This window comes from Ornithorhynchus anatinus, chromosome 18 (genome assembly GCF_004115215.2).
Source record: "Ornithorhynchus anatinus isolate Pmale09 chromosome 18, mOrnAna1.pri.v4, whole genome shotgun sequence".
NCBI classification, from domain to species: Eukaryota; Metazoa; Chordata; class Mammalia; order Monotremata; family Ornithorhynchidae; genus Ornithorhynchus; species Ornithorhynchus anatinus.
In genome coordinates, this window is record NC_041745.1 from 43,696,082 (window position 1) to 43,719,831 (window position 23,750).

A 23,750-nucleotide genomic window follows, 5' to 3' on the forward strand; every position below is an offset into this window, starting at 1 on the left:
CCAAGCCCGGGCTCTTTCTACTAACTAGCCACCGGCTTCTCGTTGTCCTGCCCCGTTGGGTCGCTGGGGAGGGTCGGGATGATAATAATAAAAATGATAATAATAATGTTGGTATTTGTTAAGCGGTCACCGTGTGCAGAGCACGGTTCTAAGCGCGCTGGGGAGATACAGGGTCGTCAGGGTGCACCACATGAGGCTCCCAGTCTTAATCCCATTTTATGATGGTATTTGCTAAGCGCCTACTATGTGTCAGACACTGTTCTAAGCGCTGGGATGGATCCAAGCTAATCAGGTTGGACACAGTCCTTTGTCCACGTGGGGCTCACTGTCTTCCTCCCTGTTTTTCAGATGAGGGAACTGAGGCACAGGGAATAATAAGAATAATGGTATTTGTTAAGCACTTACTGTGGGCCATTCATTCAGTCTGTTTATTGACGCTTACTAGGTGCAGGGCACTGCTCGAAGCCCTGGGTAGATCCAAGGTCATCAGGTTGGACCCTGTCCCACTTCCAGTCTCAATCTCCGTTTTAATAATAATAATAATAATAATATATAATAACGTTGGTATTTGTTAAGTGCTTTACTAGGTGCCGAGCACCGTTCTAAGCGCTGGGGGAGATACAGGGTCATCGGGTTGTCCCACGTGGGGCTCACGGTCTTCATCCCCATTTGACAGATGAGGTCACCGAGGCCCGGAGAAGTGAAGTGACGTCCCCGGGGTCACACAAGCAGACGAGTGTCAGAGCCGAGATTAGAAACCCACGACCTGCGGGTCCCGAGCCCGGGGCTCTGGCCCACGAGGACCAAGCTGCTTCTCCTGAGAGGGGAGAAGTCGGGGGCGTCGGGGGCTCCGTGCTGGGTCGCCGGGGGCCGGTCCGGGATGGACGGGGGGAGGTCGGGGAGGGCCACGGGCCCGGAGAAAGAGGCCCAAGCCGAAGTGGGAGAGCGCGGCAGAGACAGCGAAAGGCAGAGACGGACCGACAGAGAAACGGGGGGGACGGAAACAGAAAGACGGAGGCGACGGAGAGACGGAGAGACGGAAGGACCAGAGAGCCTGACGGCAAAAACAGAAAGAGAAAGAGGCAGGTCCCTGCCCCGACCCCCCCCGGCTGCCTCCTCCTTAAACCCCGCGCCCTCCTACCTACGCCCTCAGCCCCAGGTGGGACGGGGACTGTGCCCGACCTGATTACCTTATAATCGTCATAATGGTATCGGTTCAGTTCGATTCATTCGATGGTATTGAGCGCTGACTATGTGCAGAGCGCCGGCCTAAGCGCTTGGAATGGACAGTTGGGCAACAGAGAGAGACCCTCCCTTGCCAAGGACGGCCCACGGGCTAAACGGGGGAGACGGACGGCAAAGCGAAAGAGAACTAAACAGAAACAAGACAACATCATCAAGATGAATAGAATCAAGGAGACGTACGCCTCGTTAACAAGCTAAATCGGGTCATAAATAATATATACAAATGAGTACAGGGCTGAGGGGAGGGGAAGGGGAAGAGCAGAAGGTGGGGGGAGGGGATTTGTTAAGCCTCTACTCTGTGCCGAGCACCGTTCTAAGCGCCGGGGTAGATACAGGTCGTCAGGTTGTCCCTCTTGGGGCTCCCAGTCGTCATCCCCATTTTCCAGATGAGGTCACTGAGGCTCAGAGAAGTGAAGTGACTTGCCAAGGTCACACAGCAGACAGGTGGCGGAGCCGGGATTCGAACCCCCACGGCCTCGGACTCCCAAGCCCGGGCTCTTTCCCCGCCGCTTCTCTTAACAAGAACCGTCGTCATTATTGTCGTGCCACTGTGTTTCTTCAGCGCTCCTCCTTGGATCAAAATGGGGATGGAGCCCCGAGCCCCACGTGGGGCGGGGACCGAGTCCGACCCGATCTCCTTGTCTCCACCCCGGCGCTTAGTACAGTGCCGGGCACACAGTAAGCGCTTCACAAGTACCGGAATTATTATCGCCCCCGCCCAGGGACAATGACGGGAGCAGGAAGGAGAGGGGAGGCGGCCCGTCCCCCCCACCCCACCCCGACCTCTGCTGCCCGGTCAAGGGGCGGGGAAGGGAGTCAGGACACCCAGGTTCCTGTCCCCGCTCTAGCCCTGGACCCCTGTGCGACCTTGGCTCTTGTATAATAAGAATGGTATTTGTAAAGCGCTTACTATGTGCCAGGCACTGTACTAAGCGCCGGGGTGGAGGCAAGGAAATCGGGTCGGACGCAGTCCCCTTCCCACGTGGGGCTCCGCCTCTCCACCCCCATTTTCCAGATGAGGCCCGGAGAAGTGGAGCGACTCACCCAAGGTCACACGGCAGACGAGTGGCGGAGCGGGGATTCGAACCCACGACCTCCCTTTGATTCATCCCTTTGATTCTATTTATTGCGATTAAGTTGTCTTGTTTTCCGCCCGTCCGTCTCCCCCGATTAGACTGTGCGCCCGTCACTGGGCAGGGATGTTCTCTACCTGTTGCCCAGTTGCCCATTCCAAGCGCTTAGTCCAGTGCTCTGCACATAGTAAGCGCTCAATAAATACTATTGAATGAATGAATGACAAGGACTTTGTCCAACCCGATTAGCCTGTACCCACCCCAGTGTCGCGTACAGTGCCGGGCACACAGTAAAGCGCTTAACAGATACCACGGTTTTCGCAGAGAAGCGGCGTGGCCCAGTGGCAAGAGCACGGGCTTGGGAGTCAGAGGTCGTGGGTTCTAATCCCGGCTCTGCCACTTGTCAGCTGGGTGACTTTGGGCAAGCCACTTCACTTCTCTGGGCCTCAGTGACCTCATCTGAAAACGGGGATTAAGGCTGTGTGTCCCGCGTGGGACGACGTGAGCACCTTGGTACCCCTCCAGTGCTTCGAACGGGGCTTCGCGCATAGTAATCACTTAAGCACACCGAGAAGCAGCGTGGCTCAGTGGAAAGAGCCCGGGCTTGCGAGTCAGAGGTCCTGGGTTCTAATTCCACCTCTGCCACCTATCAGCCGTGTGACTTTGGGCCAGTCACTTTTAACTTCTCCGTGCCTCGGTTCCCTCATCTGGAAAATGGGGATCCCACGTGGGACAACCTGATTAGATTGTATCTACCCAGTGCTTAGGACCGTGCTCGGCACAGAATAAGTGCTTAACAAGTACCATCGTCATCGTTAACTAAAACCATCGTTATTATCATGATGATGACGATGACGATGCCTCTGCCCTTGTCTCCGTTGCCCAGTTGTCCATTCCAAGCATTTAATACAGTGCTCTGCCATAGTAAGCGCCCAATAAATACTATTGAAGGAGAATGAATGCTCTTCCCCCTTCCCCGCCCCACAGCACTTGTGCATATTGGTCCATGTTTATTAGTCTATTAATTTTATTAATGATGTGTAGAGATCTATAATTCTATTGATGCACTAAGTACGGTTCGCTGCATACACAAAGCGCTCCATAAATCTGATTGATTGAATGACTGATTGATTGAAGCCGCGTGGCTCAGTGGAAAGAGCCCGAGCTCGGGAGTCAAAGGTCGTGGGTTCAAATTCCGGCTCCGCCACTTGTCAGCTGTGTGACTGTGGGCGAGTCACTTCACTTCTCTGGGCCTCAGTTCCCCCATCTGTAAAATGGGGATTAACTGCGAACCTCACGTGGGACAACTTGATGACCCTGCATCTACCTCAGCGCTTAGAACGGTGCTCTGCACATAGTAAGCGCTTAACAAATACCAGCATTATTATCATTGATCTATTCTGATGCTGTCGATGCCCGTCTACTTGTTTGGTTTCCCCCTTCTAGACCGAGAGCCCGTTGTTGGGCAGGGATTGTCTCCTTCTGTTGCCGAATTGGACTTTCCAAGTGCTTAATACAGTGTTCTGCACTCGGGAAGCGCTCAATAAATACGAATGAATGAATGAATGAATGAATGAATGAATGAATGAATGAATGAATGAATGATGAGTGGGACGGGGGAGAGGGTGCGCGCGCAGCCGGGGGAGGGGGCGGAGCGGGGGATGCGCGCGCAGCCGGGAGGGGTCAGGGCGGGGGAGGAGATGCGCGCGCATCCTGCTCCTTCCCCTCCTCCCCCCCATGGGGTAAGCGGGCGTGGCCTGCCGCCGTTCTCGCCGCCCCGCCGGCTCTCGCGAGATCGTCCGGCGCGCGAGGCGGCGAGGCGGGGGGGAGGGGGCAAGGGAGGGAATGTGGCGGGGCCGCCATGGCGGCCGAAGAAGCGGATGTGGACGTCGAGGGAGACGCGGTGGGCCTGGCCCCGCGCGGGTGAGCGGGGCCGGGGGGCGGCGGGCCCACGCGGGGACCCCCCCCCCCACACTCACACCCACACTCAGCTCACACACAGACACACACCCGCCGGGCGCCCCCCGGGGGCCGGGCCCAGCCCGGGCGGGGGAGGGGAGGGGGCGGGGCCTCACGGTCGCACTTCCGGCCGGGGCTGCCGGGAGTTGTAGTTCGATCCCCCTCGGGGGCCGGTCTCCCGCGTGCACTTCCGGCCGGGGCTGCCGGGAGTTGTAGTTCGGGCGCCCCCTTCCGGCCGGGGCTGCCGGGAGTTGTAGTTCGCTGCTCTCCCTCTCCCTCTCCCCCGCCCAACCCCCACAGGGTAGGAGGACCGCTCACTAAGGTGCCGCGCACTGTGCTAAGCGCTGGGGTGCAGACGAGCTAATCAGGTTGGACCCAGGCCCCGTCCCAGGCTCCATCCCCATTTGACAGAGCAGGAAACTGAGGCCCAGAGAAGAAGAATAATAATGTCGGCATTTGTTAAGCGCCTACTATGTGCAGAGCACTGTTCTAAGCGCTGGGGAGGATACAGGGTGATCAGGTCGGCCCCCGTGAGGCTCCCAGGCTTCATCCCCATTTTCCAGATGAGGTCACTGAGGCCCAGAGGAGTGAAGTGACTCGCCCACAGTCACACAGCTGACGGGTGGCGGGGCCGGGATTCGAACCCAGGACCTTCCCGGGCCCGGGATCTACCCGTTCCGCTACGCTGCTAATGATGATCGTCATCATAGCGTTTGTTAAGCGCGTCCTATGTGCCAGGCACTGTACCGAGCGCCGGGGTGGAGTCGAGGTCATCAGGTTGGACCCAGTCCCCGTCCCGGGTGGGGCTCCCAGGCTCCACGCCCGGTTGACAGATGAGGAGACTGAGGCCCAGAGAAGAGACGTGCCTTCCTCGAGGTCACGCGGCGGACAAGTGGCGGGCGGGATTCGAACCCATGAGCTCCTACTGTGTGCAGAACGCTGTTGCAACCGCTTTAGAGAGCAGCCCATCGGTGGCATTTAGGAGGATGATGGCGGTGTTGGTTACGCGCTTACTCTGTGCCGAGCACTGTGCTAAAAGCTGGAGTGACTACAAGATAGGGCGGACCCAGTCCCGACCCCAGATGGGGCTCCCTGTCTAAGCGGGAGGGAGAACGGGTATCGAGTCCCCATTTTCCAAAGGAGGAAACTGAGGGACAGAGAAGTCAGATGACTCGCCCAAGGTCACACCGACGGGCGGGGGAGCCGGGATTAGAGCTCAAGCCTCCCGGTTCTCAAACCTGGCCTCTCTCCACCCGGCTACAGTGCTTCGCTACCGGTTAATCTATCAGGAGTATTTATTGAGCACCCCTTTTTTTCTCTAGTGACATTTTTTAAGCATTTACTATGCGCCGGGCACTGTTTTAAACGCTGGGGTAAATACGAGGGAAGCGGATCGGATAAGGCCCGTGTCCCACCTGGGATTCGCGGGCTTAATCCCCATTTTACAGGTGAGGGAACCGAGGAACGGAAAAGTCAATAATAATAGCAATGATGACCGTAGTAATAATTATCATCGCCATCGTTCCCGTCTGTCCGTCTCCCCCGATTAGACCGTAAGCCCGTCAGAGGGCAGGGGCTGTCTCTATCTGTTACCGATTTGTACGTACCAAGCGCTTAGTACAGTGCTCTGCACATAGTTAGCGCTCAATAAATACTCCCGAATGAGTGAATGAACTGTGGTACTTGTTAAGCGCTTACTATGTGCCAAGCCCTGCGATCGGGTTGTCGCTCGTGGAGCTCCCGGTCTCATTCCCCGTTCTACGGATGAAGTGACTGAGGCCCAGAGAAGTGAAGCGACTTGCCCAAGGTTCACACGGCAGACAGTGACGGAACCGGGATTGGAACCCGTGACCCTCCGACTCGCAAGCCTGTGCCCTATCCACCACGCCACGGTCGCTCAGAGCCGAGACTAGAACCCATGACCTTCTGACGCCGGGACCCGGGGTCCGTCCGGTGGGCCACGCCGGGTCCTCACGGAGCTCCCGGTCCAGCCGGGGTCCGAGGGCGGGAGGGAGGGCGGGCGTCGGATCCCGTTTTACAGATGAGGAAACGGAGGCCCGGAGAGGCGGCCGTCGCGAGGGTGCGGGGGCCCCGGGCCCGCCCGAGGCTCGCGGGCCCGTGGCGTCCCGCGGGCGAGGCCGGCGGGGAGGGGTCGCCGGGGCCGGGCCGAGGCTCGCCGGCGCGGGGCCGGGAACCGACCCGTCCTCTCCTTTCAGAGAAAACTACCTCGATTCCTCCTGGAGGGCGGACGGCGGCCCGATGGTGAGTTCCCCGGGACGGGTCGCTGCGGGGCCCCGGGCGGCGGTCCCGACGGCGGCGTCCGCGGCGGCCGGCGCTCGGGAGAAGCCCGAGAGGAGCAGGGGCGGTAGGAGCAAAGAGTACCTACCGGGCGCCCACCGGGCGTAAAGTGGCGGCGCTCCGCGCCGGGACCGGTACCATCGGGAGGAGCGGCCGGCGCCCGCCAACGGCGGTCGGCCGGTGGATTCGGGTTCGGGGGCGGGGAACGGATCTCGGGGCGGGCCGGCTGGGGGGGGGCGCGGTCTCGGCCCAGGCCGCGGATCCCAGAATGGGCCGCCCTCTGCCAGATCGAGGGGGACGGGGCGCCCGGTCGCCGACGGGGCCGGACCCGGTTGTTTTTTCCCGCGTCGCCCTCCCGTCCGTAGAGCCGCCTCGCCGGCAGCTAATTTTTCGTGCGCGGCGTCGGCCGGGTCCCCTGAACTCACCGTCCCCTCCCCACCCCGTCCGCCCCGCGGCGGCCCCTCCGTCCTTCCGTCCGTCCGTCCGACCGTCCTTCGTAGCCGTGGGCCCTGGACGGCACCATCAGCGAGGAGAACAGGGTCGCCATCGAGAAGATGCTCCTGGAGGAACAGTATCCTTGCCCGGCCTCGGCGGTCGCCGCCCCGGGGGTGCCCCGGACCGGACCGGACGGGCGGGGAGGCCCAAACGGCCGGGACCCCAGCCACCTGACCACATCGGGGCGAGACGCTCCGGCTCTCCGGGCTTCGGCTCCCTCCTCTGTAAAATGGGGATGAAGACCCGGAGGCCCGTGGCGGGCGGGACTGGGTCCAACCTGATTGGCTTCTTTCCATCCCAGCGCTTGTACGGCGCCTGCACGGAGTAAAGAGCTCCCGTCTCCTCCCAGGGCTCAGCACGGTGCCGCCACGGAGAGTAGGCGCCCGACAAACGCCGTGGGAATCGACGGTGTGGGAGCGCAGCTCGCCGCGCCCTTTTTTCCCCTTTTAACGCCACCCGTCAAGCGCTTCCTAGGTGCCGGGCGCCGTACTAAGCGCTGGGATGCAAGCTGATCAGATGGCACACGGTCCGTGTCCCACACGGGCTGCCCGGCCCCAAATCCCGAGTCCCGGCGAAGCGAAGCGACTCGGCCCCCGGGTCACCCCGCAGGCGGGTGGCCGAGCCGGGGCGAGGACCCGGGCCCCCCCCGAGTCCCGGCCCGGGCTCCGCCCGCTGGGCCGCCCTGCCTTTCCCGGGCCAGGGCCGCCGGGAGGGGAGCCGGATACCCGGGGGGGGGGTCGTCCGAACTGACGCGTGGACAGGTGGGTGTCGTTTCCTTAGCGACCCCCGTCCCCAGGTACTACCTGTCTTCGGACAGATCCGCCCCCGGTCGCCGCTGGCCGGCTCGGAGAGAAGGCGGCGGGAAAACCGCCAGAAGGTAAAATCGGGGGACGGGGACTCCGCCGGCTTGGCTTCAAACCCCCTTCGGAGAAGGGTTGAGTCCGCCCCTGTAAAAATGGCCCCACTCACGCCCGGTTCTTTCTTCTGCTCTCTTCCATGTGCAGCCCAGTGAAGAAACCCGGAAAACTTGCGTATGTCCCTTCCTGCCGCCTCCATGTCCCTTCCCATCCACCCCCGCCTTTTTTTTTCTCTTCATGGCCTTCGTGAAGCGCTCACTATGTGCCGGGCACCGTACCGAGTGCTCGGTGCTTAGAACAGTGCTCGGCACGTAGCGCTTAAAAATGCCTCAATTACTATTATTACAAAGCTCTAGGGTAGATCTAAGCCGATCAGATCGGAGATGGTCCGTGTCCCACCTGGGGCTCACAGTCTTAACCCCCATTTAATAAATCGGGTCGGACGCAGTCCCCGGCCCACTTGGGGCTCGCAGTTTCAGTCCCCATTTAACAGATGAGGAAACCGAGGCCAAGAGAAGTGAGGCGGCTTGCCCGAGGTCCCACAGCAGACAAGTGACAGAGCCGGGGTTGGAACCCAGAACCCAGACAGGCAGACAGCTAAAAATCTGCCTTTGTCAGCACAGAGCTGTAAGCTGGGAAAGAATTCTGCTACCCAGGCGGTCGGCCGGTCGATGGTATTCATTGAGCGCTTACTGTGTGGCGCACGTACTAAACGCCTGGGAGAGTGCGGTAGAACGGTGCAGCGGACTCACCTGCCGCGGCGAGCTCACAGTCTAGCGGGCACGCCGGCCAACGATCGGAGGGCAGACCGAGAAGTCGAAAATGGAATCTGGGTGGGCGGCACGTGGTCTGGGAGACGGTTGTCCCACCTTCTGTGGGGCCGGGAGACCCGGACGGACGCCACGTCCGCCTCCTCGGCCCCGTCCGCCCGTTTCGTCGCCGGGTCATCCTCCATCTCCCCGCCGGGAGGGCCCCGGCGAGGGGGGGCGAGGCCGGCGCTGGGTCCCTCCGTTCCCCGCGAGAGGAGAAGCCCAGTGGCATGGCAGGAAAAGGGGCTTCCTTGCGTTCATTTATTCATTCGATCGTATTTACCGAGCGCTTACCGCGTGCGGAGCACTGGACCGAGCGCCCGGAATGTACGGTTCGGCAACAGGTAGAGACAATCCCTGCCCAACGACGGGCTCTCGGTCTAAACGGGGGAGACGGCGGGACAAAACAAGTAGACGGGCATCAGTAGCCTCAAAATAGATCAGTAGAATCGAGGAGGGTCCTGCCGCCGCCCGATCCCCTCCCTCCCCCCGACGCGCGCCGCGCGACGAGGTCCGTGCGGGAGGAGGGCCTTCGGACGCCGACCGGAAACGCACAGCCCCGGATCGATCGCCGGTCCCTCGCCGGGAATCTCCGGCGACCCTGGGGCGCTCGGGCCGGGCCGGCCGCGGGGGGAGGTCCGAGGTCATCGGGCCGGACGCGGTCCCCGCCCCCCCCGCGGGGCTCCGGCTCCAAGGGCGAGGGGAGAGCGGGGATCGAATCCCCATTTCGCAGTTGAGGAGGGTGAGGCACGGGAAGGGACCCGCCCCCGGCGACTCGGCGGCGGGCAGGTGGCGGAGCCGGGCCGGGAAGCGGGGGCCCCGACGCTGACCCCTGGCCCGCTCCGCCCGCCCAGGGCCGCCTCTCCCGTCAGACCGGCCGGCGGCGCGGCCAAGTGGACGGCGGAGGAGAGGGACCTGTTCGAACACGGCCTGGTGAGTGGACGGGGGAACCCCCGCCTCAGAGGCGCCGAGGGGGGCCGGTGCCCCGGCCCGCCCGGCCCGCCCTCCTCCCCCTTCCCCGGCGGGCGCACGATGACGACGACGGCGTCGGTTAAAGCGCCTACCCTTCGCCGGGCACCGTACTGAGCGCCGGGCCGGACACAAGCAGATCAAGGTGGACTCCGTCCCTGTCCCGGGAGGGGCTCACGGTCCCCATCCCCAGTTGACAGAGGAGGGAAGCGGAGGCCCAGGGAAGTGAAGCGATTCGCCCAAGGGGTCCACGCAGCGGACAAGCGGGGAAGCCGGGGTTGGAACCCGTGACCTTTCGGCTTCCGGGGCCGGGCTCTACGCACTGCGCCCACGTTGCCTCTCGTGATCTCCCCACCGAGCCGGGGGCGTGGGTGTGTTGGGGGGCCGTTCGGGGTCGGGGTTCTGCCCCAGGCCCCTCCCCGCCCCGGAGACGGTTCCGTCCGGCACGGGGACGGGACGGCCTCCGAGAGACGACAGACGTGGGAGGAAAAGCTGCCCCGGGGTCGCTGGGTCGCATTCGAATCCTCCATCCCCCCCCCCCCCCCCCGTCGGTGTTGGATTCCCCGGTATTGTGGAGCGCTACAGCTGTGAGCCCGTCGTCGGGCCGGCGTTGACTCATACCTGTTGCCGAATTGTGCGTTCCAGGCGCTCAGTGCGGTGCTCTGCATACGGTAGGCGCTCAATAAATACGACTGAATGAACGAATGAAATACTAAACGCCGGGGCGGGGACAACCTCGTCGGGTTGGACGTGGCTCCCGTCCCACAGAGAGTTCCCGGTCTTCATCCCCATCTGACAGATGAGGGAACTGAGGCCCGGAGGAGGGAAGAGACTCGCTCAAGGCCCCACAGCGGCAGACAGATGGCAGAGCTGGGAGTAGAACCCAAGTCCTCTGCCTCCCGGGCCCGGGCCCGTTAGGCCGCGTCGCTATCTCGAGCGGCTCGGGGCGGAGGCGAGCGCCTGCCCGGGCTTCTCCGCCCGTGACACCGCTCGTCCGCGGCGGGCGCGCCCGTAGGGCGAGCGGGCGGCGCTCCGGAGGAGCCACGGGAGCCCGCCCGAGCCCGCCGGGCCCTCCCCGGGCGCGAGGACGGTGCCCCGGGCTCAGATAGCTTTCGGTGAAGACCACCGGGTGGACGGGCGGGTGGGTCCGGGCTCCCGCGCGAAGCCGCGGCGCCCGCCCGGGGCCCCGGGGAGACCGTCTCTCGCTTCTCCCCCTCTCTGTCCTTTCCGTCCGGCGGCCGCAGGCCAGATTCGGCCGCAGGTGGACCAAGATCGCGAAGCTGATCCCCGGCCGCACCGTTTTCCAAGTGAAGGGTCACGCTCGCCAGTACTTTAAGAATAAGGTAAGGGCCGGGGGCGGGCTGGGCCCGGAAGCTCGGCGCGGGCGGGGGACGTGTCCGCGTATCGTTCTGCCCTCCTCTCCCGGGCGCCTAGTACGGTGCTCTGCACACAGCGAGCGCTCGGTAAATAGGATCGACCGACCGGTCAGGAGAGAGTGGGATCCGGGACAGCCGACGGGGGCGAACGGCCGCCCTTAACGTGGGGGGCGGACGGGCCGACGGGTGGCCGGATGGATCGGTGGCTCGCTTGGGGGCTGGCCCGGGGGCGGCCGGTTCTCTAGCCCGGGGTCCGTCCCTCTCGGCCGAGATGGAGGGCGAGCGGGGTCCTCACCCCCGGCTTCACCGGGGAGGAGGCGGAGGCCCGGGGAGGGTGAGGGAGCGGAAGGGACGCGGCCGGCCCGGGGCCAGACGCCCTTGGTGGGGACGGGGCGCCGCCGGGCGGGTCGGCCCGGCCCCCGGGACGAGCCGTGGGCTCTCCGGGCCGAGGCGGGCGCCGCGGGCGCTCCGCCTCAGAGTCCCTTCCCCTTCCCCGTCGTGGACCAGGCCAAGTCGGAAGGGCCCCGGAGAGCGGCCGCCGCCCCCGCCGCCGTGGGGAAGAAGGAGGGTCCGGCGCGGGACGCCCGCCCTCCGGGGCCGCGCCGACCCAACCTCAACGCCGTGAGGAATCGAGCAGCTGTCCGGCGACGAGGACGTGGACATCACGGACGAGGCGGACGAGGGAGGCGGGGAGGCCGGGCCGCCGCCCCCGAGACCCGCTCCCGCTCCACGAGGACGCTCCGGGGGACCCCGCCGTCCGACCCGCGGGCGGCCCTCCCCGGGGGCGGCCGGAGAGAGCTCGCCCACCGCCGCCCCGGGAGCCCGCCGGCCGCCGGCGGCCCGGGCCGGCCGAGCCCCCCGGGGGAAGAGGGCCGGGGGGCCGGGAGCGGGCCGGCCGGGGCCCGGGGCCCCGCGGCCCGGCCCGGGAGGCCGGCGGAGGCGAGGCGGCGCGGCCGCCCCCGGACGCGGGAAGCGGCGATGACAGGAGCGTCATCGGGGATGAGGAGAAGCGGGCCGTCCCCGAGTTCTTCGAGGGCGCCACGACCAAGACCCCCGAGCGCTACCTGAAGATTCGGAATTACATCTTGGATCAGTGGTGAGAGCCGGGGAGCGGGCGTCTCGGGGCGGGCGTCTCGGGGCTGGGGGGGGGGGGGGCGGGGGGGCGGACGTGGGGGGACCTGGAGGGGAGGAAAGGCAGAGGATCTGCGACCGAGAGGGGCCGGGCGACCCTTCGGCCGTCCGTCCCCGGCGGGAGAGGTGGGGGTCCGCCCCCCCCCCCCGGCCGCGGCCCACGCTGGCCCAGCGTCCAGCTGAGAAGGCGTCCGTCGCCCGACGCGTCCCGCCCGCGCCCGGGGAGCGCGCGGGGCGGGGGTTCTCCAGACCGTCCCCGTCGGGTCCGAGCGACCCGAGCCGTCCCCCGGCGCGGCCGGACCGCGAGGCCTCCGGGGTCCCCGATCTCTCCCCTCCCCGCCCGTCGTGGGCGTCGCCTCCCGGCGAGGCTCGGCTCCTACCTCGGGCGGGGCGGCGGGCAGGATCTGCCCCGGCGCGGAACGACGGCGGGCGGTCTGGTCCCCCGTGGCGTCCCCCCGGGCCGTCGGGAGCCGACGGGAGGACCGCGGGCCGGGGAATCCCGGGGGCAGCGCCTGAGCCGCGCCCGGGCCCTCTCCCCTCCTCGCCTCCCTCCCCGGCGGACCCCGCAGCCCCCGCCGCGCCTCCAGGGAGAGGAGCAAGCCCCGCTACCTGAACAAGACGTCGGTGCGGCCCGGCCTGAAGAGCTGCGGGGACGTCAACTGCATCGGGAGGATCCACGCCTACCTGGAGTCCGTCGGCGCCATCAATCGCGGCTGCGGTGAGGAGGCCCTCCCCGCGCCCCTCGCCACTTGCGGAGGGCCAGCGCCACGGGGGGCCGAGGGAAGGACCTCGGGGGTGCCGGCCGTGGCGGGTGGCGGGGCGGGGGGACGGGGGCCGCGGGCGGGCCGGCGGGGAAAGTGTCCGCTCCCACGCGGCGAGTCCGCGCGCCGGGTCTCCCCCGCCTCGTCCGGGCCCCGACGGCCCGGCCCCCCCCCGGGGCGGGGAGCCGAACGCGGGCCGGGGGGGGCGAGGCGGTGAGGGGCCGAGCCTCGGTTCCCCCCCCGCTGCCCTTCGCCGCGACAGCTGGGGCGTCTCCCGCCCCCGTGGGATGGGAAAGGTCGGATTCTCCGAAGGTGTAAGACGGAGGGCCAGCCGCGCTCCCTCCCGGCCGCGTGCGTGTACGAGCGTGGGTGTCCGGCGTGCGGGCCCTGTGCCGAACGCTCGGGACAGGACCGTGGGACGGAGCCGGTAGTGCACGGTCCCCGCCCACAAGGCGCCCCCCTCCTAGAGGGAGACACCGACATCATCGCCCTCCGGGAACAAGGCTAATGACGCCGGCGACCCGCTCATGGGATTCGAACCCATGACCTCGGACTCCCAAGCCGGGCTCTTGCCACAGAGCCACGCTGCTCCTCATCACTTGTTATGGCTCAGAGCGCCGCGCTGCTACTAACAGCGAGGGTACTCGTTAAGCGCCCACTCTGGGCCGAGCCCCGTTCTGAGCGCCGGGGGAGATACGGGGTCATCAGGTCGAACCCCGTGGGGCTCCCGGTCTTCATCCCCATTTGACAGATGAGGTCGCTGAGGCCCCGACGGTCACGCAGCCGACGAGGGACGGAGCCGGGATCGTTAATAATAATAATGATAACGTTGGTATTTGTTCAGCGCTCACTAGGTGCCGAGCACTGTTCCGAGCGCTGGGGGAGTTGCGGGGGAATCGGGCTGTCCCGCCTGGGGCTCACACGCTTTTAATCCCCATTTGACAGATGAGGGAACTGAGGCCCAGAGGAGGGAAGTGACTGGCCCGCAGTCACCCGGCCGACGAGCGGCAGAGCCGGGAGTCGGACCCACGACCTCTGACTCCGTAGCCCGGGCTCTTTCCACTGAGCCAGGCCGCTCGCCCTAACCGCATTTATCGAGCGCTTTACTACGTGCGGAGCACCGTACCGAGCGCTTGCGTGACGAGCCGCGTGGCGCAGTGGAAAGAGCACGGGCTTCGGAGTCGGGGCTCTATGAGTTGGAATCCCGGCTCGGCCGCGTCGTCAGCCGACTGTGGGCGAGCCGCTTCACTTCTCTGGGCCTCGGTTCCCTCATCTGTCAAAATGGGGATGAAGACCCGATTCCCCTGCGTCCACCCCAGCGCTCAGAACGGTGCTCTGCACGTAGTCAGCCCTTAACAAATACCAAACACCAATGGACAATCCGGCCCCGGACGGAGACCGTCCCCGCCCGCCGGCGGGATTAAGAACCCGCGACCTCTGACTCCCAAACCCGGCCTCCGTCCGCCGAGCCCCGCTGCTTGTCTGAGCGCTCAGGGGAGGGTGCAGTCGGGCGGCGCGCTCCCCGCCCGGAAGGAGCTCGGGGCTTGGAGGCGGGCGGTGAGGCGGACGGGATCGGGGGACCGCGGGAGGGTCGGCGTCAGAGGAGCGGATGCGCGGGCCGGGCGGGGGTAGGAGGGGGCGAGGCCAGCCCGCTACGAGGGCCCTCGGCCCCGCGGCGAGGGGTTTCTCCTCCGTGCCGGGGCGGACGGGCAACCCCCGGGCCTTGGGTCCGCGTCCGAACGCCTCCCTAGAGGAACCGTCGGGGAAGCGTGGACCGGAGCGAGGACAGGCCGGAGGCAGGGGGGTCGGCGAGGAGGCCGATACGGTCATCGGGGTCCCGCCGGGCGGTTCGTTCGTTCGGGAGTATTTATCGAGCGCCCGCTGTGGGCGGGGCGCTGTACTAAGCGCTTGGACAATTCGGCGACAGAGAGAGACGATCCCTGCCCGCCGACGGGCTTACAGTCTAATCCGAGAAGCGGCGCGGCACGGCGCGGAGAGCCCGGGCTTGGGAGTCAAGAGGTCACGGGTTCGAACCCGCCACTCGGCAGCCGGGCGACTGCGGGCCAGTCACCTCGCTTCTCCCTGCCTCAGCGACCTCATCTGGCAGATGGGGACGAAGACCGTGAGCCTCACGTGGGACAGCCTGAATACCCTGTCTCTCCCCCAGCGCTTCGAACGGCGCTCTGCACGTAGTAGGCGCCTAACAGATACCAACATTATTAAGCGGGGGAGGCGGACGGGCCAAGACAAGAGCGAGGAGTAGGATCGAGGGGATGTACGTCTCATTAAAACGATAGCAAGAGATAGAATCGAGGGGATGTACGGCTGGTTAACGGAATAAATAGGGCGCTAAAAATATGTACAAATGAGCGGATGGGCACAGTGCCGAGGGGAAGGGAGAAGGGGAGGAGCGGAGGGAAAGCCTGGGTGATTAACCGGATCGACACGATGAACTGCATTATATTAAGCGTTCACTATAGTCCACGTGCTGAAGCAGAGTGACCTGATGGGGCGGGCCCGGGCCCGGGAGTGAGGAAGACCTGGTGGGTTCTAATCCCGGCCCCCGGCCGCCCGTCGGCTGTGTGACTCGGGGCAGATCACTTCTCTGGGCCTCAGTGACCTCATCTGGAATACGGGGATTAAAACCGTGAGCCCCGGCGCTTAGTACAGTGCCTTGCACGTAGTAAGCGCTTAACAGACACCACCGTTGTCGTCATTCATCCCGGCCCCGCCACTCATCTGCTGCGTGACCCTGCCTCCCCTCATCTGTCGGATGGGGATTAAGACCGAACGCTCTGTGGGACGGGGACCGCGTCCGACCCCGCGCTCTTATAGCCACTCCGGCGCTTGGTACGGTGCCTGGCGGTTGGTAAGCGCTCAACAAGTACCGCGGTCATTTTTATTTCCGGAGGTCGATACGATACGGTCGGATCGGGCCCGGGCCCCGGCTCCCTACCGGACCGCGAGGGGTTGGGCGGCTTCGTAAGGAAGGAGCGCCGGGGCGGACCTGCGTTGTCCTTACCGTGTCCCTGATCGTCTGCGCGCACGTGAAGCACGTGTGCGCTCGCGCGCGCGCACGACTCTGTCGCCTCGACTGCGGAGTCGGGGAGGGGGCCGGCCGATAGGGCGGGGGGTCTCGGCGGCGGCGGCCCCTGGCCGGGGACCGGCCCGCCCGGCCGGCGCGTGGCCCGCGCGTCCCCCCCGCCCCTAAAAGCGCGGTGCCCTCGGCCTCTCCCCAGACCGGGCCGGGAACCACCGCGTCCAGCACGCCGCCGCAGCGCGCCCCCGACCCGGCCGGGACCCGGCGGGGACGCCGCAGCCGGTCCAGCGCCTCCAGTCCGCGGTAGGTGCCCGGGCCTCCGGGGGACGGGGCGGGCGGCGGGGGCTCCTCCCCGAACCTCCCCCGGCCCCCGACCGCTAGTGAGTAATCACTAATAGTAATGGCGACGACGACCGCATTCGTTCGGCGCTCGCTATGTGTCAGGCACCGTCCTAAGCGCCGGGGTAGATCTGATCAGGTTGGACAGGATCCACGTCCCCCGTGGGGCTCACCGTCTTCATCCCCATTTGACGGATGAGGGAACCGAGGCCCAGAGAAGCGAAGTGACTCGCCCGAGGTCGCGCGGCGGGCAGGTGGCGGGGCCGGGATCAGAACCCAGGTCCTTCTGACTCCCAGGCCCGGCTCCGGCCGTCGTGCCGTGCCGCTTCTCACGATGTGATAGTAATTGAGGTATGTGTGGGGCTGAACCGAACCGAACCGAGCGTTCATAATCAGTCCCCACGAGGGGCTCGCAGTCCAAGAGGGACATCGGTCAGTCAGTCGTATTTATCGGGCGCCAACTGTGTGCGGAGCGCTGTACTAAGCCCCTCTACGATATAACGGACACGCTCCCTGCCCCCAAGGAGCTCACAGTCTAGAGAGGGAGACGCGAATAGAAATAGAACGACAGGAAGATAACTGTGTGACCCTGGGCAAGTCACTTCTCTAGGCCTCGGTGACCTCGTCTGTAAAATGGGGGTGAAGACTGAGCCCCACAGGGGACAACCCCATCACCTTGTATCCCCCCCCCCCCCCAGCGCTTAGAACAGTGCTTCTCGTGTCGTAAGCGCTCGACAGATGCCATCGTCGTCGTTATTATCCGGACACAAGCGGAGCGAGGCAGGGACGGGGGGGACGAAGAAAGGGAGAACAGATACCGAATCCCCGTCTTTAAAGACGAGGACACCGAAAAGCGGACTCGCCCGAGGTCACCCCGCGGAGAAGGGACGGAGCTGGGATCGGAACCCGGATCTTCGGACTCTCGGGCCCGGGCGCCCTCCACGAGGCCACGCCACTTTCCCGACAACGGATTTCGCGGGGTGGCCGTGTCGGACGTTTTTCCCCCGAGTCTCCGTTTCAGTCGCGACGTTCTCTGGGGCTAGGAAGGACTCGATGGATCGATGGATCGATCCAAGCATTTATCGGGCTCCTACCCGGCGTAGAGCGCTGCTCTGAGCGCTCCGAGGACAAGGAAGTCAGTAAACACCGTCCCCGTGCGGCCTCGGGCGCGTCGCTTCGCCTCTCGGTGCCTCGGTTCCTTCATCTGTAAAATGGGATTGGAGCAGAGTCCCACCTGTGTCCAACCTGAGTAACTTGTATCTACCCAGAGCTTAGTACAGCGCTTGGCACGTTGTAAGCGCTTAAGAAACGCCATTAAAAAAAGGGTTTGGGGGTGGTGACGGACTACAGCCGGGAGGCCCGGTGCTGGGCCGCTGCTTGGACGTCCGTTCGGTCGTATTCATTGAGCGCTTACCGCGTGCCGAACGCCGTGGTAAGCGCTTGGAAAGTACGACACGGAGAACCCCAGCCCACAAGGGGCGGACAGTCCAGAGGATGACCCTTGACCCCCAGATGACCCTATCACAGCCCCGCCCCGGGCTCTGTCGATCCCCGACGGTGTCCGTCGGGTCGACGGCCCCCCCGCCTGTCTGCCCTTTCCAGCGTGCTCGGCGGCGGCGGGTCCGGGACCCCCGGGGGAGCCGGCGTGACGCCCGGGACCTCGAAGGACGGACGTTCGAGGTAACCGGGGGGGGGGGGGGGTCGGGGCGGGGGCGCCACCCCTCTCCCCCGCACCGCGTCCCCAGCCCTCAGCCCACGATCCCCTCCTCTTCTTCCCCTTCTGCTCCTCCTCTTCCCAACCGCCCCCCCCCCCCCCGTGTTGCCGGGGACGGGGGGACGGAGGGACGCACGCCCGGCGAGGGGGACCGTGGGCCGTCCCCGTCCCAGGTTTCACGGGCGTCGTGCTACTCAAGTCGGGGTGTCGGGCGGGAAGCGTCGGGGGTGGAGGGGTCGGCCTGCCGGGTGCTCACGCCGGACCGGGCGGCGGCCGGCGCCGGACCGAGGGCCTTCCGGGTGCCCGCCGCCCCCCGGCCGCCCGGAACTGGACCTCCGACCCCCGGGCCCGTGATCTCTCCGGGAGGCCGCCCCGCTTAAATCATAAAATCCTTCGGATATTAAGAAATAGATATCCCGCGGACGGCCAGCCGGCGGTTTTTCCCGGCCGGGGCGGGCCGAGGGTCCCGGGCCACCCCGGCCGAGCCACCGCTCCTCTCCCGGCCGCCATCCCCCCGGGCGGGAAAATGGGAACGAGACACCCCCGCCCTCTTTCCTGCCCCGGGCCGGCCCCGACCGTCAGTCGGACGTGTTTATCCAGCGCTCGCGGCGTGCCGGGCGCCGTACCGCGCGTGGACGGTAGACCGGTATAACGGATACGTTCCCTGCCCACGAGGAGCTTACAGTCTAGTGGGGGAGATGGACGTCGATAGAAATGAATACGCCAAGCGGGGCTGGGACGGGGGATCGGCGAGTCGGGGCGACGCGGAAGGGAGTGGGAGCCGAGGAAAGGGGGGGCTTAGGGAGGGCCTCTCGGAGGAGGGGGGCCTCCGGCGAGGCTTCGAAACGGGGGAGGGTCATTGTCGGCCGTGAGGAGGGAGGGCGTTCCCGGCCGGAGGCGGGACGCGGGCGAGAGGTCGGCGGCGAGACGGAGGAGACGGGGGGACCGGGAGCCCGACGGGCAAGACCGGGGACCGAAGGCTAACGGGGCAGCACCGCCACGCTCCCCCTCGCCGCTGTGCCCGCCCGTTCCGGCCGCCGGGTCGCCCCGCGCCCGAGGCCCTGCCGACCACCCCGTGGCCCTCCCCCTCTCCGTCGCCCTGTCCCGTAGCACCCGTCGGCCGAGGAGCGGACCCGGAGGCGGGACGACGAGGAGGAGGAGGAGGAGGAGGAGGAGGAAGAGCCGGCGGCCGGTCGGGCCAGGCCGCCCAAGGGGTCGAGAGCGGCAAAGAGGTCGGTCTCCCCGCTCCGCCCGTGGCGCCCGGCGGACCCCGGCCGTCCCTTCTCCCGGGGAGGGCCCCGATCCGTCGGCCGGGGAGCCGGGGGCTCCCGGCGGACGCGTGACCGTGACGCTCCGTCGACGCCGGGTCCCGGGGCGGGCGGCCCGTCCCCTTCCCCGGCGGGGCCCGTCGTCGTGGGACGGGGCGGGGAGGGTCCGCCCCCGAAGGTCCACGGTGCCCGCGTCTCCCGGCAGCGCCTTCGACCCCTTCCAGCTGATCCCCTGCAGCTCCTTCACGGCGGAGAAGCCGGTGAGACCCCGCGGGGGCGGGGGGGACGGGCGGGGGGACCCCCGGGGGCGGGCGGGCGGACGCGCACCGGCTCACGCCCGCCGGCCTCCGCCCGTCCCAGGAGCCGTTCCAGGTGAAGGTGGCCTGCGAGGCGCTGCTGGTCATGGACCTGGTAAGGCCCCCCCGTCTCCCCGTGCCCCGCCTCTGACCGGGACCGTCGGCGGGGAGGAGGCCGGGACGGGAGAAGCAGCAGGGAGTAACGATCGTGGTGACGACGACGACGAGACCCGTCGAGCGCCGCTTCCTAGGTGCCGGGCGACGGGACCGGGGAGAGAGGTCGCTCGGTCCTATTTTTTAATCTCCGCTCGTACTGACCTGGCGCTCACTGGGCGCAGGGCGCTCTCCGCGGACCCGAGGCGGTACGAAGCGGATCGATCCGTATGACGATAGAGGAGGCGTGGCGTCGGTTACGCGCCCGCCACCTGCCGAGCGCCGCCCCGAGCCCCGGGGGAGACCGGGTCCTCGTCCCGCGCGGGGCCCGGAGGCCGGGTAGGAGGGAGAACGGGGATCGGGTCCCCCCCCGACAGGTGAGGGAGGGAACCGAGGCCAAGGGAGGTCGCGGCTCGGCCAGGATCACACAGCAGGCGATACGCGGCGGAGGCGGGGTCAGGGCCCGGGTCCTCCGACTCTTAGGCTTGGGCTCCCCCCGCTAGGCCTCGCTGCTCCTCCGTGGCGTGGGCGAAGCGCGTACGGCGTGCGGGACACCGGACTAGAGCGCGTCCCGGCGCTCTCCCACCCCGCCGTGTTTCCGGGCGCCTCCCTCTGCCCGCCGTCACCGGCTGCGGCCCGGATCGCGGGATGCCGGTCCGCCCGTGCGCCTGGCACTCGGCACGGCGCCCTCCGCCCGGGAAGCCCTCGACAGATGCCGTTGGTCGATCGATCGATCGGCCGGTTGCACGCTCGGGAGTCGGAGGTCGTGGGTTCTAATCCCGGCCCCGCCGCTTACCGTCCGCGTGACTCTGGGCCCGTGCCTCGGTTCCCTCCTCCGTCAAATGGGGATGAAGACCGTGAGCCCCACGGGGGGACAATCCGACTAGCTCGTACCTCCCCCAGAGCCCGGCACGTAGTAGGCGCTCAACGGACGCCACCTCGTCGTCGTCGTCACGTACGCGGTCGGCGTTCTCCGTCGGGGACGGGTCCGTGGCCCGGGGCGGGCGGGCCAGAGCCCGGCGGGGCGGGGGCCGGGACGCCCCGAGGCGGGCCCGGGGGTGAGGCGCGTCCCGTGTCGTCCGGCAGCACGCTCACACGTCCATGGCCGAGGTCATCGGGCTCCTGGGGGGCCGGTTCTCGGAGGCGGACCGGCTGCTGGAGGTGAGTCGTGGCCGGCCTTGACCCCGGATGAGAGGGTCCTCTCCCCGCCCCGTCCCGCCGCCCCCCCCCCCCGCTCGCTCCGGCCCCCGGCCGGACCCGGGCCGCGACTCTCCCCGGCCTCGTCGGAGGTCCACCTCCTCCGAGGGGCCTTCCCCGACCGAGCCCTCCCTTCCTCTCCCCCGGCTCCCTCCGGCGTCGGCCCGGGGGGCGGGGGCGGACGGGCTCGGTTCCCCCGGGCCCGGGGGAGGGCCGGCGGCGGACCCGGGGCGGGCCCGGACCCCGCGCTCGCCCGTCCGCCCCCCAGATCTGCACCGCGGAGCCCTGCAGCAGCCTGAGCACCGGCCTCCAGTGCGAGATGGACCCCGTGTCGCAGACCCAGGCCTCGGAGGCGCTGGCCGCCGCGGGCTACGCCGTCATCGGCTGGTACCACTCCCACCCCGCCTTCGACCCCAACCCCTCCCTGCGGGACATCGACACCCAGGCCAAGTACCAGGTGCGGGCGCCCGCCCAGCGCGGGGAGGACACGCTCGGGGGGACCGGCGGGCCTCCGGCCCCTCGGCCGGACCCCCCCACCCCCCCCCTTCCCGGGCGGGGCCGACGGGGGGGGGGGATCCCGCGGCCGGGGGCCCGGACGGGCGCTGAGGCGGGGCCGCGCTTCCGTTGCAGAGTTATTTCTCCAGGGGAGGGGCCATGTTCGTCGGGGTGATCGTCAGCCCGTACAACCGCAACAATCCGCTGCCCTACTCCCAGGTCACCTGCCTGGTCATCAGCGACGAGACCAGCCCGGACGGCTCCTACCGTGAGCCGCGGGGGGCGGGGACCGGGTGCGAGGGGACCGGGGGGGGGGGGGGGGGGCCCAAGCGGGGCCTCGCTGGGCACGGGAGAGCGGGTCCCGGCCAGGCGGGGGGGGCCGAGGGAGGAGCGGAGGGCCCGCAGACCGCCCCGCCCTTGTCAGCGATACAAACGACGACGGCGGTGGCATCCGTTGAGCGCTTACTATGTGCGAAGCGCCGCCCTGAGCGCCGGGGAGGATACGGAGCGATCGGCCCGGCCCCCGTGGGGCTCCCGGGCTGCATCCCCGTTTTCCAGACGAGGTCGCCGAGGCCCAGAGAAGCGAAGTGACCCGCCCCCGGTCTCGCGGCCGACGGCCGGCCGAGCCGGGATCCGAGCCCACGACCTCTGACCCCCCCCCCAGCCCGGGCTCTCTCCGCCGAGCCACGCGGCTTCTCCGTGCTCCGTCGCGGGCGCCGTTGGTAACCGCGGGATCCGTCCGGCGCCCGCTCCGTGCCGAGCGCCGTTCCGAGCGCCGGGGGAGATTCGAGGGAGCGAGGCGAGACGCGGCCCCCGTCCCGCGCGGGGCTGACGGTCTCGGTCCCCGTTTTACGGACGAGGTGACCGAGGCACGGAGGAGGGGAGGTCGCGCGGGGGCGGGGTCGGAACCCACAGCCCCCCGACCCGGAGGCCCGCGCCCGCTCCCCTGGGTCGCGGCGGCGGCGGCTTCCAGGCCGTCGGCCCGCCGCGGGCGGGGACGGTCTCCGCCGCCGAACCGGACCCTCGGAGCGCTCGGCACGGCGCCCTGCGCCCGGCGGGCGCTCCGGGGACGGGGACGGAGGAGTCGACGCCCCTTCCCGGCGCCCACCCCGGCCCCGACGGCCCTCCCCCCCTCCAGGTCTGCCCTACCAGTTTGCCATGCGGCAGATGCCGGAAGAACCGCGCTGGGAGCTGGTGTTCCAGAAGACCAGGTGGATAATAGAGAAGTACCGGCTGTCCCACAGGTAGCCCGCCCGTCCCCCCGCCCCCCCGGGGACGGGGCCCGGCGCCGCGTCGGGCCCCCTCCCACCCCGACCCCCCCCCCGGGCGTGTTCTCGCCCCCACAGCGGCGTGCCCATGGGCAAGATCTTCCACCGGGCGTCCGACCTCACCTGCCTGCAGAAGGTAAGCGGCTCGGCGAGGGCGGCGGCGGCCCGCGGGGGCCCCCGGGGTGGGGGGCGGCGGGCGGAACCCGGCCCCTCGCGCCCCCGCGCGCCCCCCTGACCGGGCGGCGGCCGACGGGGTCCGCGTCCCCGCGCAGCTGCTGGCGAGCCTGCGGAAGACGCTGGGAGGGCCGCCCCGCCGCTTCCCGGCGGAGGAGTTCCTGAGCCGCGTCCAGAGCTTGTTCCTGGCCGCTTCCCGGGCCGGGCCGCCCGCCCCGCCCGCCGCGGGAAGCCGCCCCGGGAGCCCCCGGCGAGGAGCGCCGTGACGGCCCGGGGAGGGGGCCGGAGACCCCGCCGGCCGCCCCCGGGGATCCCGGTCCTCGCCGCCCGCTCCCCCGGAGCCGCCCGCCCGGCTCCCGTCGGGATCTGTACCCGGTAGAAACGATAAACGAAGGGTGCGTGTGTGTCTCGTGGCCGCCTGGTCGTCCCCTCGGGGCCGGGAACGGGCGGGGGGGCGGCCGACGGACCGGGGAAAGACGGCCGGGCTCCGCTCCCCGGTGGCGGCGCCTGCGGGCCGGGGGCGGCCCCGGGCGCCGGTGCGAATCGCGACGGCCGCCGTCTTCTCCGGCGGCTTCCCCGGCCCCTTCCGGATCCCACGGCCGGGAAGGGGGGGGGGCGTCCCCGGGGGGTCAGGGGAGACACAGAGACGGAGTCTCAACGGGGGAGGCAGACGGCACAACGAAACAAGTAGTCCACGCGGGCCGCACACGTGATGGTGACAGTGATCGTGGTATTCGTTAAGCGCTCGCTGCGCGTCGGGCACCCGCCAAGCGCTGGGGCGGATACGAGGAAGTGGGGTTGGACACGGTCCCCTGTCCCCCGTGGGGCTCACC

General features: G+C 67.8%; 1 protein-coding gene across 1 annotated transcript; it reads left to right on the plus strand.

The window, feature by feature from the left end:
* The first annotated feature begins 4,136 nt into the window (after nucleotides 1-4,136).
* MYSM1 (Myb like, SWIRM and MPN domains 1) lies at nucleotides 4,137-23,198 on the plus strand. The gene is made up of 21 exons (XM_039914638.1): nucleotides 4,137-4,241; nucleotides 6,494-6,539; nucleotides 7,076-7,146; nucleotides 7,867-7,947; nucleotides 8,075-8,101; nucleotides 9,591-9,669; nucleotides 10,950-11,048; nucleotides 11,589-11,912; nucleotides 12,011-12,177; nucleotides 12,800-12,930; nucleotides 16,213-16,316; nucleotides 17,955-18,032; nucleotides 19,177-19,298; nucleotides 19,540-19,594; nucleotides 19,695-19,745; nucleotides 20,870-20,944; nucleotides 21,249-21,437; nucleotides 21,611-21,743; nucleotides 22,614-22,719; nucleotides 22,822-22,879; nucleotides 23,016-23,198. The coding sequence occupies exons 1-21, from the start codon at nucleotides 4,180-4,182 to the stop codon at nucleotides 23,181-23,183; spliced, it is 2,226 nt and encodes a 741-aa protein (XP_039770572.1). The 5' UTR covers nucleotides 4,137-4,179; the 3' UTR covers nucleotides 23,184-23,198.
* Nucleotides 23,199-23,750: the final 552 nt, after the last annotated feature.